This window comes from Tachyglossus aculeatus, chromosome 2 (genome assembly GCF_015852505.1).
Source record: "Tachyglossus aculeatus isolate mTacAcu1 chromosome 2, mTacAcu1.pri, whole genome shotgun sequence".
Taxonomy (NCBI): Eukaryota; Metazoa; Chordata; class Mammalia; order Monotremata; family Tachyglossidae; genus Tachyglossus; species Tachyglossus aculeatus.
The window spans coordinates 7,192,669-7,209,521 of record NC_052067.1 but is presented as its reverse complement, the minus strand read 5'-3'; the positions used below and the strand labels follow the sequence as shown (position 1 = coordinate 7,209,521).

The following is a 16,853-nucleotide window of genomic DNA, read 5'->3' as shown; positions in this document are numbered from 1 at the left end:
AATCATGACTAACTTCTCTGATATATTTAAAACTATGGTCAAGTTATGTGGGCATTGTTAACCCGGGTATTCCTGAATTATCCTCATTTAAACTTCCCAGCTCTGCACTTCTGTTTCATTTTAACTAGAGGAAACCATCTTGGAAAAATCAATCAATCAATCAATCAATCATATTTATTGAGCACTTACTGTATGCAGAGCACTGTACTAAGTGCTTGGGAAGTACAAGTTGGCAACATATAGAGACGGTCCCTACCAAACAGTGGGCTCACAGTCTAGAAAAAACAAAATCAGCCCGTTTACATTCAAGGTAGTTGTTCATCAGTCATTTATGTATTTTTCTCTAGCATAAAATTATTATTTAATGGAGATTTTAATCACAGAAAGTTTATAGATGGGCAGAATGTAAGTGCATTAATCTTTCCAATAAGGTTATTCACAATGTATAAGGTTGCTCCTATGAGGAGGCTGATACAAGATTCCCTTCCGGTAATGCTAATAGCCATTAAAAAGATGAATATATCCATGGGTAAGTCAATGATAAGGTATTATAGAGGTATAGGAATTTAGAAATCTACTTGGCAGATGGCTTTGGGAGCTGTCCCAGTTCAATTAAAACTTTTTTTTTTCCATTTCCTAGGAGTACATAGAGAGGCATTGTGCACCAGGTTGGTCTGACCTGAGCTGGCTGACTTTGCGGGGTCCTTTGTCTTTAACACACATGTAGAAAGCCCTATATAACCTTGAGAAGAAGGCACCTGGAAATGAGTTGGCAAAAACATATTTCTTTTAAAACTTCAATAGAAATGTGGGTGGGCTGCACGTTTAGCAAGCTAGACTCTTCCACTTGAAAGACCTAAGTCAGGGATCAGTCAGTCAATCGTATTGAGCACTTACTGTGTGCAGAACACCATACTAAGAGCCCGGGAGAGTACAGTATAATAATAAACAGACATATTCTCTGCCCTCAATGAGCTTAGAGTCTAGAGAGGGAGATTGCTACTGCCCTGCTACAATTCAGCCCACACACTTTGATTCTCTTACACTCACCTTCTCACAGTCTCATCTATCTTGCCATGGACCGCTCCCCCACATCCTGCCTCTAGCCTGGAATGCTCTCCTTCCTTGTATCCCACAGACAATAATTCTCCCCGCCTTCAAAGCCTTACTGAAGGCACATCTCCTCCATCCCTGACAAATCCTTCTTTTCTTCTTCTCCCACTCCCCTTCTCTGTCACCCTGACTTGCTCCCTTTATTCATTCCCCCTGGCCCAGCCCCAGAGCACTTATGTACATCTCTGTAACTTCTTTATTTACATTAATATCGACAACTTTTATCGCAGAAGAGCCAAACGAAATGTGGGGTGAGCAGTTAGTAGCTGCGCTGAGGGCTGGACGTTTTCAGACCCGACACATGTCAAAAGATGTTAGTACGTCACCCTTCATAGGCACCGTGTGGTGTGCTTGCCCTGGGCAGCTTATAATGATGACATTTGTTAAGCGCTTACTATGTGCCAAGCACTGTTCTAAGCACTGGGGAGGTTACAAGGTGATCAGGTTGTCTTACGGTGGGCTCACACTCTTAATCTCCATTTTACAGATGAGGTAACAGGCACCGAAAAGTGAAGCGACTTGCCCGAGGTCACGCAGCTGACAAGTGGCAGAGCCGGGATTTGAACCCATGACCTCTGACTCCAAAGCCCGGGCTCTTTCCACTGAGCCACGCTGCTTCTCCATGAGATGAGAAAGCAGAGGGTGGGAGGGGAGAGAGAGGAATGAGAGAGGAGAAGAGAGGGGAGAAGGGAGAGGTGGGAAGTGAGGGGAGAAAAAAGGAACAGAGAGAAGGAGAGAAGCATCATGTTTCCATCATGCTTCCATGAGCCACTGCAGGGTCTACTGAGGTGGGAAACACCGTGGCTTAGCAGAGAGAGCCCGAGCCTTGGAGTCAGAAGGTCACAGGTTTTAATTTCAGCTCTGCCACATAATAATAATAATGATGGCATTTATTAAGTGCTTACTATGTGCAAATCACTGTTCTAAGCACTGGGGAGGTTACAAGGTGATCAGGTTGTCCCACGGGGAGCTCGCAGTCTGCGGTGTACCTTGGACAAGTCACTTAACTTCCCCACACCTCAGTTACCTCATCTGTAAAATAATAATGATGGCATTTGTTAAGCGCTTACTATGTGCCTGGCACTGTACTAAGCACTAGGGGGTTACTAGGTAAGCAGGTTGTCCCACATGGGGCTCACAGTCTTAATCCCCATTTTACAGATGAGGTAACAGAGGAACAGAGAAGTTAAGTGACTTGCCCAAAGTCACACAACTGACAAGTGGCGGAGCCAGATTAGAGCCCACGACATCTGACTGAGAAGCAGCGTGGCTCAGTGGAAAGAGCACGGGCTTTGGAGTCAGAGGTCCTGGGTTCAAATCCTGGCTCTGCCACTTGTCAGCTGTGTGACTTTGGGCAAGTCACTTCACTTCTCTGGGCCTCAGTTCCCTCATCTGTAAAATGGGGATTAAGACTGTGAGCCCCCCGTGGGACAACCTGATCACCTTGTATCTCCCCAGCGCTTAGAACAGTGCTTTGCACATAGTAAGCGCTTAACAAATACCATTATTATTATTATTATTATTATTATTATTATTATTATTATTATTGTTATTATTATTATTATTATTATCTGACTCCCGAGCCCAGGCTCTTTCGACTGAGCCGCTCTGCTTCTCAAAATGAGGATTAAGAGTGCGAGCCCCATGGGGGATGGAGACTGTGTCCAAACTGATTAACTTGTATCTGCCCCAATGCTTAGAACAGTGCTTAGCACAGAGTAAGCGTTTAACAAGCACCATAATCTCTGGCCTTCCGGGTCTCTAAGCAGGCTGGCTGTTTTTGAGAAGCAGTTTGGGGGGCGGGGGGGGGTGCTCCCTGTTTCTGATTCCTCCCTCCCCTCCTCCACCTGTGTGGCAACAATGGCTAGGACAGAGTCCAACGGTCCTGAGTGACTATTAGGTAGCTTATGACTATGCCTCGTGGCCTAATGGAAAGAACAAGGGATTGGGAGTCAAGAGACCTGGGTTCTAATTCAATAATAATAATGATAATAATAATGAAGATGATAATAATGATGAAAAGAAGAAGAATTGTGGTATTTATGAAGCCCTGGGGTGGATTCATGCAGATCAGGTTGAACACAGTCCCTGTCCCATGAGGGGTTTACAGTCCTAATCCTCATTTTACAGATGAGAAAACTGAGGCCCAGAGAAGAAAGTGACTTGCCCAAGGGCACACAGCTGACAAGTGGCAGAGCCGGGATTAGAACCCACAGTCTGCTGACTCCCATCTCCTTCACTTTCCTGCTGTGTGATCTTAGGCCATCCACTTAACTCCTCCATGCCTCAGTTCCCTCCTCTGTAAAAATGAGGATTAAATATCTGTTCACCCAGTCGAACAATTGATCGCATTTATTGAAACATATAACCCTGTCCTAAGCACTCAGGAGGGTTACAGTATAGGAGAAGTGGTAGACACGTTCTCTGCCCTCACTGAGTTTATAGTCTGGGGGGGAAACAGTAGTATCAATGGGAATATAAATATGAAAATGAGCATATTATATAGAGCCCAGGCCTGGGATTCAGAAGGTCATGGATTCTAATCCCAGATTTGCCACTTTCATTCATTCAATTGTATTTATTTATGTATGTATGTATGTATGTATGTATTTATTTATTTTTAATGGCATTTATTAAGCACTTACTATGTGCAAAGCACTGTTTTAAGCACTGGGGAAGTTACAAGGTGATCAGGTTGTCCCACGGGAGGCTCACAATCTTAATCCCCATTTTACAGATGAGGTAACTGAGGCACAGAGAAGTCAAGTGACTTGCCCAAAGTCACACAGCTGACAATTGGTGGAGCCGGGATTTGAACCCATGAACTTTGACTCCAAAACCCGGGTTCTTTCCACTGAGCCACACTGCTTCTCCATTGAGCACTTCTTTATTGAGCACTTACTGTGTGCAGAGCACTGTACTAAGCGCTTGGGAAGTACAAGTTGGCAACATATAGAGACGGTCCCTACCCAACAGCGGGCTCACAGTCTAGAAGACTTGTCTGTCACACACACTTGTCTTTTGTGTGACCTTGGGCAAGTCACTTAATTTTTCTGTGCCTTATTTCCCTCATCTGTAAAATGGGGATTGAGATTGTGAACCCCACATGGGACAGGGACTGTGTCCAACCCAATTTGCTTGTATCCACCCCAGCACTTTTGTACAGTGTCTGACACATAGTAAGAGCTTAACAAATACCGTTATCATTATTATTATTATTAATAAATAAATTATGGATATGTGCATAAGTGCTGTGGGCACATGTCGGCCAGAGCCTGGGACTGAACTGATTCATTCATTCAATTCATTCAATCATACTTATTGAGCACTTACTGTGTGCAGAGCACTGTACTAATTGTATTGTGTCTACACATAGTGCTTATCAAAGTGCTTGGCTCATGGTAAATGCTTAAGAAACTTAGACTGTGAGCCCATGAGGGAGAGGGACTGTCCAACCTGATAAACCTGTGCTTTCCAAGACTGAGCCTCCTCCTTCCTCTCCCCCTCCTCCCGCTCCCTATCCCCCCACCTTACCTCCTTCCCCTCCCCACAGCACCTGTATATATGTATATATGTTTGTACAGATTTATTACTCTATTTTACTTGTACATATTAATTCTATTTACTTTATTTTGTTAATATGTTTTGTTCGGTTGTCTGTCTCCCCCTTCTAGATTGTGAGCCCGCATTTGGGTAGGGACCGTCTCTATATGTTGCCAACTTGGACTTCCCAAGCGCTTAGGACAGTGTTCTGCACACAGTAAGCGCTCAATAAATGTGATTGAATTGACTTGAAGTGGTGGAGGGGGGATTTGATACCACGACCTCTGACTCCGAAACCCGTGTTCTTTCCACTGAGCCACGCTGCTTCTTGTGGGATGATGAGGCAACTGAGGCACAGAGAAATTAAAAGACTTGCCCGAGGTCACACAGCAGACAAGTGGTGGATCCAGGAGTGGAACCCGGGTCTTTCTGAGTCGTCTGGGTCCATTTTCTATCCACTAGGCCATGCTGCTTCCCTGGGGAATTGTAAATGATGACTAGTCTGTACAGAGCGCCTACTGTGTGCAGAGCACTGTGCTAATCATTGGGTGAAAACACTAGAGTTAGTGGAAATTTTCCCTGTACTCATGAGGCTTACAATCCAGTGGGGAAGAGGGATACTGAAATAATTTATGGATCGGAGTTTTCTGATTAACTTACGGGAACCCCTGGCTAACACTTTGTTCTGGGATTGTCAGCTCCTTACTCCATGTTCTTGGGGGAGATGCCAAAAGGACACGATCTCAGAGGGATTTGGACTGAATTGGCTTCCAAATGAACACCTTGCTGCCATTGTTCTCTCTGTTCTTTTCAATCTCCTAGTTAATTCTGACTCACTGTTTGAGGGTGAGTCTTCACTGTTTGTGGGTGAGTCTGTTTAATCTCCTCCAAAAAGCTTCATTTACTTGAAAAATGGCTTCACTTAGTTCTTTCTCACGACAGGACACGTTCCAGGATTTGTGTATCCAATCAGTTGAACCTTTTTTTCTTTTAAATCTATCTCCCTCACCTACAGGTTCTACGTTGTCGATGATTTCATGATCTTAACTGTGGGGGATTTTAATGCAATAATTGTTTCTCTGGCCTGGTAATGGTAGAATATGGGTATATGTCTGACATTTCCTTTTTGCTTATCCTACTCGGGAGAAGATGATGATAATGGCTGGGATCTGCTTTCCCCGCTAATGGCCCCATAAAGCAAACCTAGGTTTGACAAAGAACTCTATAGCCCACTCCCCAAAGCCCACAGAACTCAGGGTACAATTAAGCTGCATTTATACAGACAAACTGAAGAGGAGATGTATGAGCTGAGTGATCAACAGACAGAGATTTGAGAGCAAGTTTAATCAATATAAAGAGACACATGGGAGACTACAAATCCAGAATTACCATCCTTTCCTCAAATGTAGAAGCCTTTTTTTCTTTACTTCAATTACCCACATAATTCCCTCAACTTTCCACTTCCCCATGCTTGTATAGACACTGGCTTAGTCTGATTTATACCTAGATTTTCCGCCTCCTGGGATTTTATGTGAAAGAGATTCTCAGTGTTCAAGTTTATCTCTGAACTGTAAAGCTTCTTTGTGACTACCGATCTGTTATAGTTTATTCTCCCAAGCACTAAGTACAGTGGTCTGCCTACAGTAAGCGCTCAATACATACAATTGATAGATTGCTCGATTGATAACCTGTTTCAGGGAACGTTATAACCTCTAATATGCACATTATTTAATGTTGTTATTCAGAATAATAATAATGACTATGGCATTTGTTTAGCACTTCCTATGTGCTCTAAGTGATGGGGGAGATGCAAGGTAATCAGGTTGTCCCACGTGGAGCTCACAGTCTTAATCCCTGTTTTACAGATGAGGTGACTGAGGCACAGAGAATTTAAGCAGCTTACCCAAGGTCACACAGCACACAAGTGGCAGAGCCAGGATTAGAAGCCTCGTCCTCTGAATTTCAAGCTCATGCTCTTTCTACTAAGCCATGCTGTTTTTCTATACAGGTTCTTTCACTACTGAGATTTTTTTATTTGGTTGTAATTAGGATAGGATAGGATATCCAAATTTGGGCAGTCTTACTTAATTCATCGTATTAGGCTCGACAGCCTTAACAAGGTGCATGGCCTAGTGGATAGACGACTGGCATGGGACTCAGAGGCCCTGAGTTCTAACCCTGGCTCTGCTACTTGTCTGCTGTGTGACCTTGGACAAGTCACTTAACTTACTTGGGCCTTAGTTACCTCACCTGTGAAATGGAGATTAAGATTGTGAATCCATGTGGATATGGGCTATGTCCAACCTGATTATCTTGTAACTACCCAGGACTGTGAATGAAAACCATAAAAAAAATTATAATAACGCCTTAGTCTTGGTTTCCAGTTCATTCATTCATTCAATCATATTTATTGAGCACTTACTGTGTGCAGAGCACTGTACTAGGCGCTTGGGAAGTACAAGTTGGCAACATATAGAGACGGTCCCTACCCAACAGTGGGCTCACAGTCTAGAAGGGGGAAACAGAGAACAAAACAAAACATATTAACAAAATAAAATAAGTAGAATAAATATGTACAAGTAAAATAAATAAATAAATAGGGTAATAAATATGTAAATAGGGCAAATAAATGAATAGGGTAACTATATATTGTTACAGATAGAATGACAATGCACAGGGGCTAAGGAGAACCCACCTTGAAACCTCCCAACCTTTTTACAGACACAACATGGAAACTCCTCAGTCGAGGGTTGGGTGGATTTTAAAAAATGCCTAAATCTTCCAAATTCCCCATACTGGATCTATTGACAACGAGAGATCTTTGCAGTTCATCGCACACATGCTTTAAATTAACTTAAACTAACTGTGGCAAATCGATGATGGATTTGTAAATCAATTGGACTCCTTTTTGGCAGTGGTAAAGTAAAAAAAAACTCAACAAAATATAATGATTCAGGCTTTTTCAGGATCAACTCCAAAAACAACAACAACAAAGAATGATTCAAGGGGCAGGAATTGTTAAACTGGGGAAAATCCTGAAAATCTCTTCTCCAGTTATGGTGTGTGACAGTTTTACCGGTCAGAGCACTGCTCAATGGCTTAGCGTTAAAAGATTGCATTTGAGCTTTGAGCCCCTAACAAATTTACCAAGACACCCTTCAAGTTGCACAATACATTTTGGAAATCTGAATAATAGAAATAATGGTATTTATTAAATGGTTTCTCTGTGTAAAGGGCTCACAGATCCAAGAGGGAGGGAAAACACAGAAGCAGCGTGACTCATTGAGCGGAAAGAGCCCGGGCTTTGGATTCAGAGGTCATGGGTTCAAATCCCAGCTCCGCCCATTGTCAGCTGTGTGACTTTGGGCAAGTCACTTCACTTCTCTGGGCCTCAGTTCCCTCACCTGTAAAATGGGGATTAAGACTGCGAACCCCCGTGGGACAACCTGATCACCTTGTAACCTCCCCAGCGCTTAGAACAGTGCTTTGCACATAGTAAGCACTTAATAATTGCCATTATTATTATTATAAAACAGATATCCCAGTTCCATGTTTCTTATGAGAAAAGATGGAGAAGCAGTGTAGCTGAATAGAAAGGGCACAGTCCTGAATTTCCTGGAAGTCAAAGGCCCTGGGTTCATTCATTCATTCAATCATATTTATTGAGCGCTTACTGTGTGCAGAGCACTGTACTAAGTGCTTGGGAAGTACAAGTTGGCAACGTAAAGAGACAGTCCCTACCCAACAGTGTGCGCACAGTCTAGAAGGGTTCTAATCCTGGTCTACCACCTGTCTGTGTGACCGTGGGAAAGGCACTTAACTTCTCCAGGCCTCACTTTTTTTGGTTAATGGTATTTGCTAAGGGCTTACTATGTGCCAGGTACTGAACTAAGCACTGGGATAGATACAAGATAATCATGTTGGACACAATCCCTCCACCACACAGGGCTCACGGTCTTAATCCCCAAGGTAACTGAGTCACAGAGAGGTTAAGTGACTTGCCTAAGGTCACACAGCAAATCAGTTGCAGAGTGAGGACTGTGACGCAGGCGTCCAGACTCCCAAGTCCATTCTTTTTCCACCAGACCATACTGCCTCCATAGGGACTCTGACTGTGACATGGAGAAATGGCCCTAGGGGAAGTGACATAGGCGAAGGGGAAAGAAGATCCACCAGGCAAACATGGGTCAAACAGGCCTGTGCCTTGCCCTGAATGGCAGAAATGGGGTGAGTCTCCTCAGAGCAGCTTTGTTGAAGAAGCTCCAAACCAAGGGAGTTCCCCCCGGGACATGCTTGGAAAGAAGGAATGGGAACTCAAGAAGGACAGAGGAATCACAATGTTATGGACAGGTGTTAAAATACATTATGGATATGTCCATATTGAGATTTTGGTGGAAATGTGGGCAAGGACGGTGTCTGTTGTACCTTCTCAAGTGCTTAGTAAACTATCCATCAATCAATTGTATTTATTGAGAATTTACTGTGCAGAGGACTGTATTAAGTGCTTGGAAGAGTACAGTATAACAGGATTGGCAGACACATTCCCTACACTTACTACTGTGTTTGGCCTACAGTGAGCACCCAATGAATACGATTACATGAAGTTCATTCATTCATTCATTCATTCAATCGTATTTATTGACCTCTTACTGTGTGCAGAGCACTGTACTAAGCACTTGGAAAGTACAGGTTGGCAACAAGTTGGAAGTTCCCTGCCCACAATGAGCTTATAGTCCACAGTCTAGTATCGTGCTCTATGCATCATCGGACACTGTAAACTCCTTGAGGGCAGGGATTATTTCTGTCAACTATGTTGTAGTCTTCCAAGCACTCAGCACACAGTAAGCATTCAATAATTGATTGATGGATTGATTCTCACCAGGAACATCCAGCCCATTCAGTTGTCTAAAACCACAATTAGAGCCTTGATGAGCAACTGGAGCATGCTGGGCTAGCAAATCAAGACTTCCTTCCCTCCTCCCTTGAAATGTTGATTCTGTGCTGACCTACCTCATTTGATCTGTATGTCTAACTGCTTTTACCTCATCAAGAGGCTTGATCTGTTTTGGGGTAGGAAAAATGTTCATGCAGAAGGTGTGGGAACAGGGGGTGGTTTCAATCAAATCAGTCTTCCATAGAAAAATTGCCTCTCTGTTTACCATCTGCAGTGGGCATGCTCTCCCTGGCTGGTTCCTGCTTTGCATTTTGTTATGCAAGAGTAAGCACATTAGCCTTTTCATTTCATTCATTAGCCTGTTAGTCCTTGATTAGTGTTTTTAGTTTCTGTCAGATACACAACTTCTTCATTCTTCCTTTTGTCTTGTGTCTTTCTTTCCCTTTTCCTCTACCATGGAACAGAATTAACAATTAAGCAACAGAGTGGCCCTTTCTCAAGTCCCCCCCACCCCCATGGGGATGATTTGTAAATATATTTGTTTTCCCCTAGAGCCCTCAAGATTCTTCTCTGATTGGGAGATAATGGCCCAGCTGTTTCAGGTCAACTATCAGGGTCTTTTTTGAGAAACAGGGAACTCAAGCTTTCTATTTCATTCATTCAATCGTATTTATTGAGCACTTACTGTGTGCAGAGCACTGTACTAAGCGCTTGGGAAGTACAAGTCGGCAACATATAGAGACGGTCCCTACCCAACAACGGGCTCACAGTCTAGAAGGGGGAGACAGAAAACATTTCCTCTCAACTACATTGGGTGCAATTTTGGGGTCCCAGGTCCCCCGTTGTTGGGTAGGGATTGTCTTTATCTGTTAGCGACTTGTACTTCCCAAGTGCCCAGTACAATGCTCTGCACACAATAAGCGCTCAATAAGTACGATTGAAATGAATGAATGAATAATAGCTCTTGTGGTCAAAGCCAGGTGTATTCCAATATCAGAAAAGTCTCAATGTCTCTATTCATTCTCTAAATGGGAGACGGGTCCAGCGTTTATGACTTCTGCTGAGAGATGATTAATGAGTGGAAGAAAATAATCACAGGTGTTGGTTGGATGTGGCCATTTGCTACAAATGAAGTTTTTGGTACCCCAAATACCAATTTTCTTCTCCGCAGTTGCTTCTCACCCATAGTGAAATCAGGACCCTAGTGATGAAAGCTTCTGTTTTCAATCTCACCATATTAACTAGGAACTTGCTCAACTTTTCCTTAAATGCTCTTACTCTTTCAAACTATCGGGAGATCTTAAGTGAATCCACAGAGACAAATAGCATGCCTAGGAAGGTCAGATAATGTGCTCAAAGGTAAAAACTTCACATAAATGAGTCACCGCGATCACGTGAAAAGGATGGTAACATATAAGTGTATATTTTTGTGTATCGATTGAAACAGTGTAACATTTATGTGTACCTTTTTTTAAGAAAATTGTGAGTTTTATAGTTATAATAGTGATACTTTTTTTTCCTCTTAGGATGCATCAATTGCTCACAGGTTCCACATCATGAGAGAAAAACATCCAGAGAAGTTCAACAGTAGGTAAGGACACAAATGAAACTATTACCACTCTGGCTATCGTATCAGCTCATGACATGATGGAAGTAAATGCCACAGGGTTAGTTTTCAGGACATGTGGGTATTTAAAATATTGTGCATAAGTTTGATTCATTTCCTCTGATCGGTCTATTGCGTTGATTTGTAGTGGGTTACTAGAGTTTCTGACCAATTGAGGTCAAGTGCTGGGGAGAGATGGGCAGGGAGAAAATTGGGGAAGAGAGAGCGGGGGCTAGGGAAATTTCTGACCTGGAGGATTTTGGAAGAGCAACTTGCCTGGCCCAGTGTCTTCTCTTCTCCCCAAACCTCTCCCGGACTGCCTCCCCCATTCTGCAGCCCAGTGTCTCTCTGTCGTGAAATCTTGTGTTTGGTCAGAATTTAAGGAAGAAAAAGCTCATTCCTGTCCCCTTTTCTACTGTATGTGGGTCAGGGGCACTGTTGTTATGTGAATGTGTGGATATCTTTCTATGTCTTTATATAGTATCTTGGGTATCTGCTTCTATGTGTTCTGACGATTTTGACACCCGTCTACATGTTTGGTTTTGTTGTCTGTCTCCCCCTTCTAGACTGTGAGCCCATTGTTGGGTAGGGAACGTCTCTATATGTTGCCGACTTGTACTTCCCAAGTGCTTAGTACCATGATCTGCATACAGTAAGCGCTCAATAAACACAATTGAATGGATGAATGTGAGGGGAGTCCCGGAAAATTGGCTAATAGGTGAAAGGTACGGCAGTGTGAAAAGAAAATTAAAGGAATCCATCCAAGTGGGTAGGGATTGCTGATTAATGGCTGTAGTTGTCCCAACTTCATGTTCAATCCAACTAAAGGAAAGTAGTCACTGGGATATTTTTTGTTCCAGTTGGTCTCAGTGTGTGGAAAACTCTGGATTGGGCTGGGGGAACTCTCATCTAAACTCTCTTTTATGGGATTCCTGATCAGTCAGGAAAGTCCAGGATTGGCAGTTGGTGTCCCAGGGTGTTGGAGGTTCTGTTTTCCATCCTCCCTCCGTGCTGCCAGGATTCTGGAGGGTTTTGTAAATTTGGCAGCATGGTTCCACCCCGGGAATGAGGGGTGGGTGAGAGTGAAATACTTCCCGCCAATCTAGTTGATTTGGTGGCAGCAAAATCCAGAAAATGGCTGTGAAGAAGAATCCTGGCACAGGTTTGGAGATAGCCCTGGGGGTGTATTTCCCCGTAATGGGAAGCCAGCCCATCCACCAGGAGTGTGATGTACAGGATTCTGACCAACCTATGAAATCATGGGTAAAATAAAACTTTTATTGAAAAATTCAGAGGGAGAAAATTTTGATCCCTGTGTGAATGATACCAAGCGGCCTCCCCTCACACCCACTCACCTGATAATTGTAATGTTTGTTAAGCTTACTATGTGCCAACCACTTGTACGAAAGATGGGATAGATATAAGAATCAGGTTGGACATAGTCCCCATCCCACATGGAGTTTGCAGTCTAAGTAGGAAGGAGGACAGGACTTCAATCCCCATTTGACAGATGAGGAAACTGAGGCACCCAGAATTGACTTGCCTAAGGCCACACAAAAGGCAAAGGGTGAGTCAGAATTAGAACCCAGATCCCAATAGCCCACACAATGCAACGGCCTCACAAAAAGGCAGCGGTCTGACTGGGCATGAGAATGCAAGAGGGCAGCCAGTTCATTGCTCATCCCCCTCCACCGGTGCATCACTGAGCTCTCACCTGCTCACACAATGTGAACTAGAAGAATTTCCCGATGCTCCATGCACCTGCCTTTATGTAGAATCGGATACACATTCTGTTTCTTGTTTCAACCATGGTGTGGAACATAATCTGCAAATCTTTATGAACTCAAGCATAATTCTTAATATTAGTGTTCCAGGAAGGAATTAACCGTTATCTCTGGTTTGCTGACATTTTGCCACCAAACACTACAGAACACTTGTTCAAAGATGGCAGCTGGAAATCCTTATGTTTATTACCAGTTTTGAAACACACTCTACATAGACAGTGGCTTCTTTCATTTAGACTCTTAATACACAAATGTAGGGGGTGGGGGGTGGGGAAGAGCCAGGGAGCTAATGCATTTTGAGAACCGGCATTTGGTGTACTTTGAATGCACTACAAGAGCAATTGTAATCTGCATAAACATTGTCCCAGAGCATTTTCTTAAGGTTGAGTTCTGTCAGCATTTTTTTTTTCCTTAAATGTTTATTATGTGCCAAGCACTGTTCTAAGTGAGTGAGTAGATACAAGGTAATCAGATCTGACTTGGGGCTCACAGTCCACTTGCCTGCTATGTGATTTAGGGCACATTGCTTCTCTGTGCCTGATTTTCCTCATCTGTAAAATGGGGATTCATATCCTGTTCTCCCTCCCACTTAGACTGTGAATCCAATGAGGGACCAGGGCCTCTGTCTAACCTGATTAAACTTTCATCTACCTTAATTTTTAGAACAGTTTGTGGCACAGAGCAAGTGCTTAACAAAATACAATTTTTTATTAATGTTATGATTAACCTGAAGTAACAGAGGCACAGAGAAGTGAAGTGACTTTACAAGGTCACACAGTAGACAAAGGGCGGAGCTGGGATTAGAATCCAGCTCCTTCTGAGTTCCAGACCCAGGCTCTAGTCCCTAAACTATGCTGCTTCTCTGTGTCTCACAACATTTCATAGGAGCCTCAGTCTAATCTTAACTCTGATTTGTTTGTTCAGGAAATGATAATCATAACAACATTAATAAAAAATAGTATTTGTTAAGCACTTTCTGTATGCCACAAACTGTTCTAAAAGTTAGGGTAGATGAAAGTTTAATCAGGTTAGACAGAGGCCCTGGTCCTACATTGGATTCACAGTCTAAGTGGGAGGGAGAACAGGATATGAATTCCCATTTTACAGATGAGGAAAATGAGGCACAGAGAAACAACGTGCCCCAAGTCACATAGCAGGCAAGTGGCAGAGGCAGGATTAGAATCCAGATCATCTGAGTCCCCAGCCCATGTTCTATCCAATAAGCCATGCTATTTCCCTTGCTGCTGGTGATTGATATCTGATTATTAACTTTCAATCAATAAATCAATTATATTTGATTTGTGTGAGGGGCACTGCATTAGATGCCACCACTCTAAAGAGTTCCCTGCTAAAGGTTCTCTGCCCCAAGTCCAGTGATGGGAGAGCTTCATCTTGGTAGCTTCCCAGCCTGATGGGAAAGATGTGGCAATCTTCCTACAGAGCCAAGAAGGCGCATTGCAAAGTGGAAAGTGTTTGGGCCCAGGAGTCAGAGGACTTGGGTTCTAATCCTGCCTCTTCCACATGTCTGCTCTGTGACCTTGGACAAATCAGTTAGCTTCTCTGGGCCACCTCACCTGTAAAATGGGGATTAAGACTGTGAGCCCCACATGGGACATGGACTGTGTCCAAACTGATTAGTTTGTGTCTACCCCAGCTCCTAGTATAGCACTTGGGACACAATAAGCACTTGACAAATACAAGAGAAAAAAAACTATATATCTACATCCATGTTAATTCTCTCTTCTTCCGGGAAATCATGTTTGCATCTTTCCCCCCCGTAGCCTGTAAGCTCTTTGAAGACAGAAATCATGTCTTCCAACTCTATTGTATTCTCCCGAGTGTTTAGTACAGTGTTCTACCTGCAGAAAATGCTCAATTGATACTATTTAGTCAACAAAGGATTTGATCATGAGTACGATGAAATCGATAGCAGTTCGTGAACCCAAGGACACTATGGCTATCACCCCCAGGCTGGAGTCCCAAGGTGGAACCGGTTTATTAGTAGGCGTTCTGTATATTCTCTAGAGTCGGCAATTACAATTTATAAGAAAAGTCTGCTACTAATGGGTTCCCCGGATCGCATCTCTGGTCACGATAAATCACATGCCATTAATAACATCTGCCCCGGGCGCACCTTGAAATTCATCCATATTTTACAGGATCTGATGTTTCTAACATTATCTTAAGGAAATTAATTACAAAAATATATAGTTCTACTCCCTGCGTTTCTCGTGACAGAGAAATTGGAAGGCCTCGAAGAGGTAATGATTTTTCCGGTGCTTAAAGAGAAGTCTTCTACTTGAAAAATTTTAGATGGTATTTGTCAAAAATATCTTAATGCAAATCTAAGTGCTAACTGCTAATAGGAGGCATATGTTTTCTAGCCTAGAAGAGAATTTACGTCAGTTTGGATTTATCTTTCGATAGATGCATTTATAATGATTCTGGTATTTTATTTGGAAAGCAGTATTTGATTGAAAAATATTTCTTCATTGTGAGGGAGGACACTTATGGAATATATTTCAATTTTTTTTTATTTTGCATGTAATAGTGCATTCTATTCTTATTAGACTATAATTAACTTTATAAATTAAGCCCCACTATATTTTGAGTCCTGGACAATGAATGTTATATAAAACAATCATGGTCCCTGTAGTAATGGAGCTTCTATGTAATCAATCAATTATTGGTTTTACTGAGCACTTCTTGTGTGCAGAGCACTGTGCTAAGCACTTGGAGCAGTATAATATAAGAGAGTTGGTTGACGTTCCTTGCTCATAAGGAGCCTACAGTCTACAGCGGGAGAAAGATATTGATGCAAATAATTACAGATATAATAATAATAATGATGGTATCTGTTAAGCGCTTACTATGTGCCAAGCACTGTTCTAAGTGCTGGCGTAGATACAGGGTAATCAGGTTGTCCCACGTGGGGCTCCCAGTTTTAAGACTCACTTTACAGGTGAGGGAACTGAGGCACAGAGAAGATAAGTGGCTTGTTCAAGGTCACACAGCAGACAAGGTGTGGAGCTGGGATTAGAACCCACACCCTCTGACTCTCAAGCCCATTCATTCATTCAATCATATTCATTGAGTGCTTAATAGTGCTCTGAACACAGTAAGCACTCAATAAATATGATTGATTGATTATTGAGCGCTTAGTGTTTGCAGAGCCCAGGCTCTTTCCACTATGCAGCTCTAAAGGGAAGTGACTTGCTCAAAGTCACACATTTGACAAGTGGCGAGGTTGGAATTGAACCCACGACCTCTGACTCCCAAGCCCAGGGTCTTTCCACAAAGCCACACTGCTTAATAATAATAATAATAATAATAATAGTGGTATTTGTTAAGTGCTTACTATTTGCAAAACACTGTTCTAAGCACTTGGGAGGATACAAGGTGATCAGATTGTCCCACTTGGGGCTCACAGTCTTAATCCCCATTTTGCAGATGAGGTAACTGAGGCACAGAGAAGTTAAGTGGCTTGCCCAAGGTCATACAGCTAAGTGGCAGAGTCAGGATTTGAACCCTTGACCTCTGACTCCCAAGCCCGCACTCTTTCCACTGAGCCACGCTGCTATGTGCAGGGCACAGCCCTTCTAGACTGTGAGCCCACTGTTGGGTAGGGACCGTCTCTATATGTTGCCAACTTGTACTTCCCAAGCGCTTAATACAGTGCTCTGCACACAGTAAGCACTCAATAAATACGACTGATTGATTGATTGAGGTGGATACAAGAAAATCAGGTTGGACACAGTCCCTGTCCCACGTGAGGCTCATAGTCTCAATCCCCATTTAACAGATGATGTAACTGAGGCACAGAGAAGTTAAGCGAATTGCCCAAGGTCACACAGCTGACAAGTGGCGTAGCTGGGATTAGAACTCATGACTTTTTGGTCCCTCAGTTTCCTCA

The 16,853-nt window shown here is 43.0% G+C and overlaps 1 protein-coding gene across 2 annotated transcripts in view; it reads left to right on the top strand.

The window, feature by feature from the left end:
* DGKB (diacylglycerol kinase beta) overlaps window positions 1–16,853 on the top strand; it is a 690,045-nt gene that overhangs the window by 338,923 nt on the left and 334,269 nt on the right. For both annotated transcript variants that reach the window (XM_038767652.1, XM_038767643.1), the window contains one exon: window positions 11,077–11,141. In XM_038767652.1, the coding sequence (XP_038623580.1) occupies window positions 11,077–11,141 (65 nt within the window). The remainder of the gene's footprint in view (window positions 1–11,076; window positions 11,142–16,853) is intronic.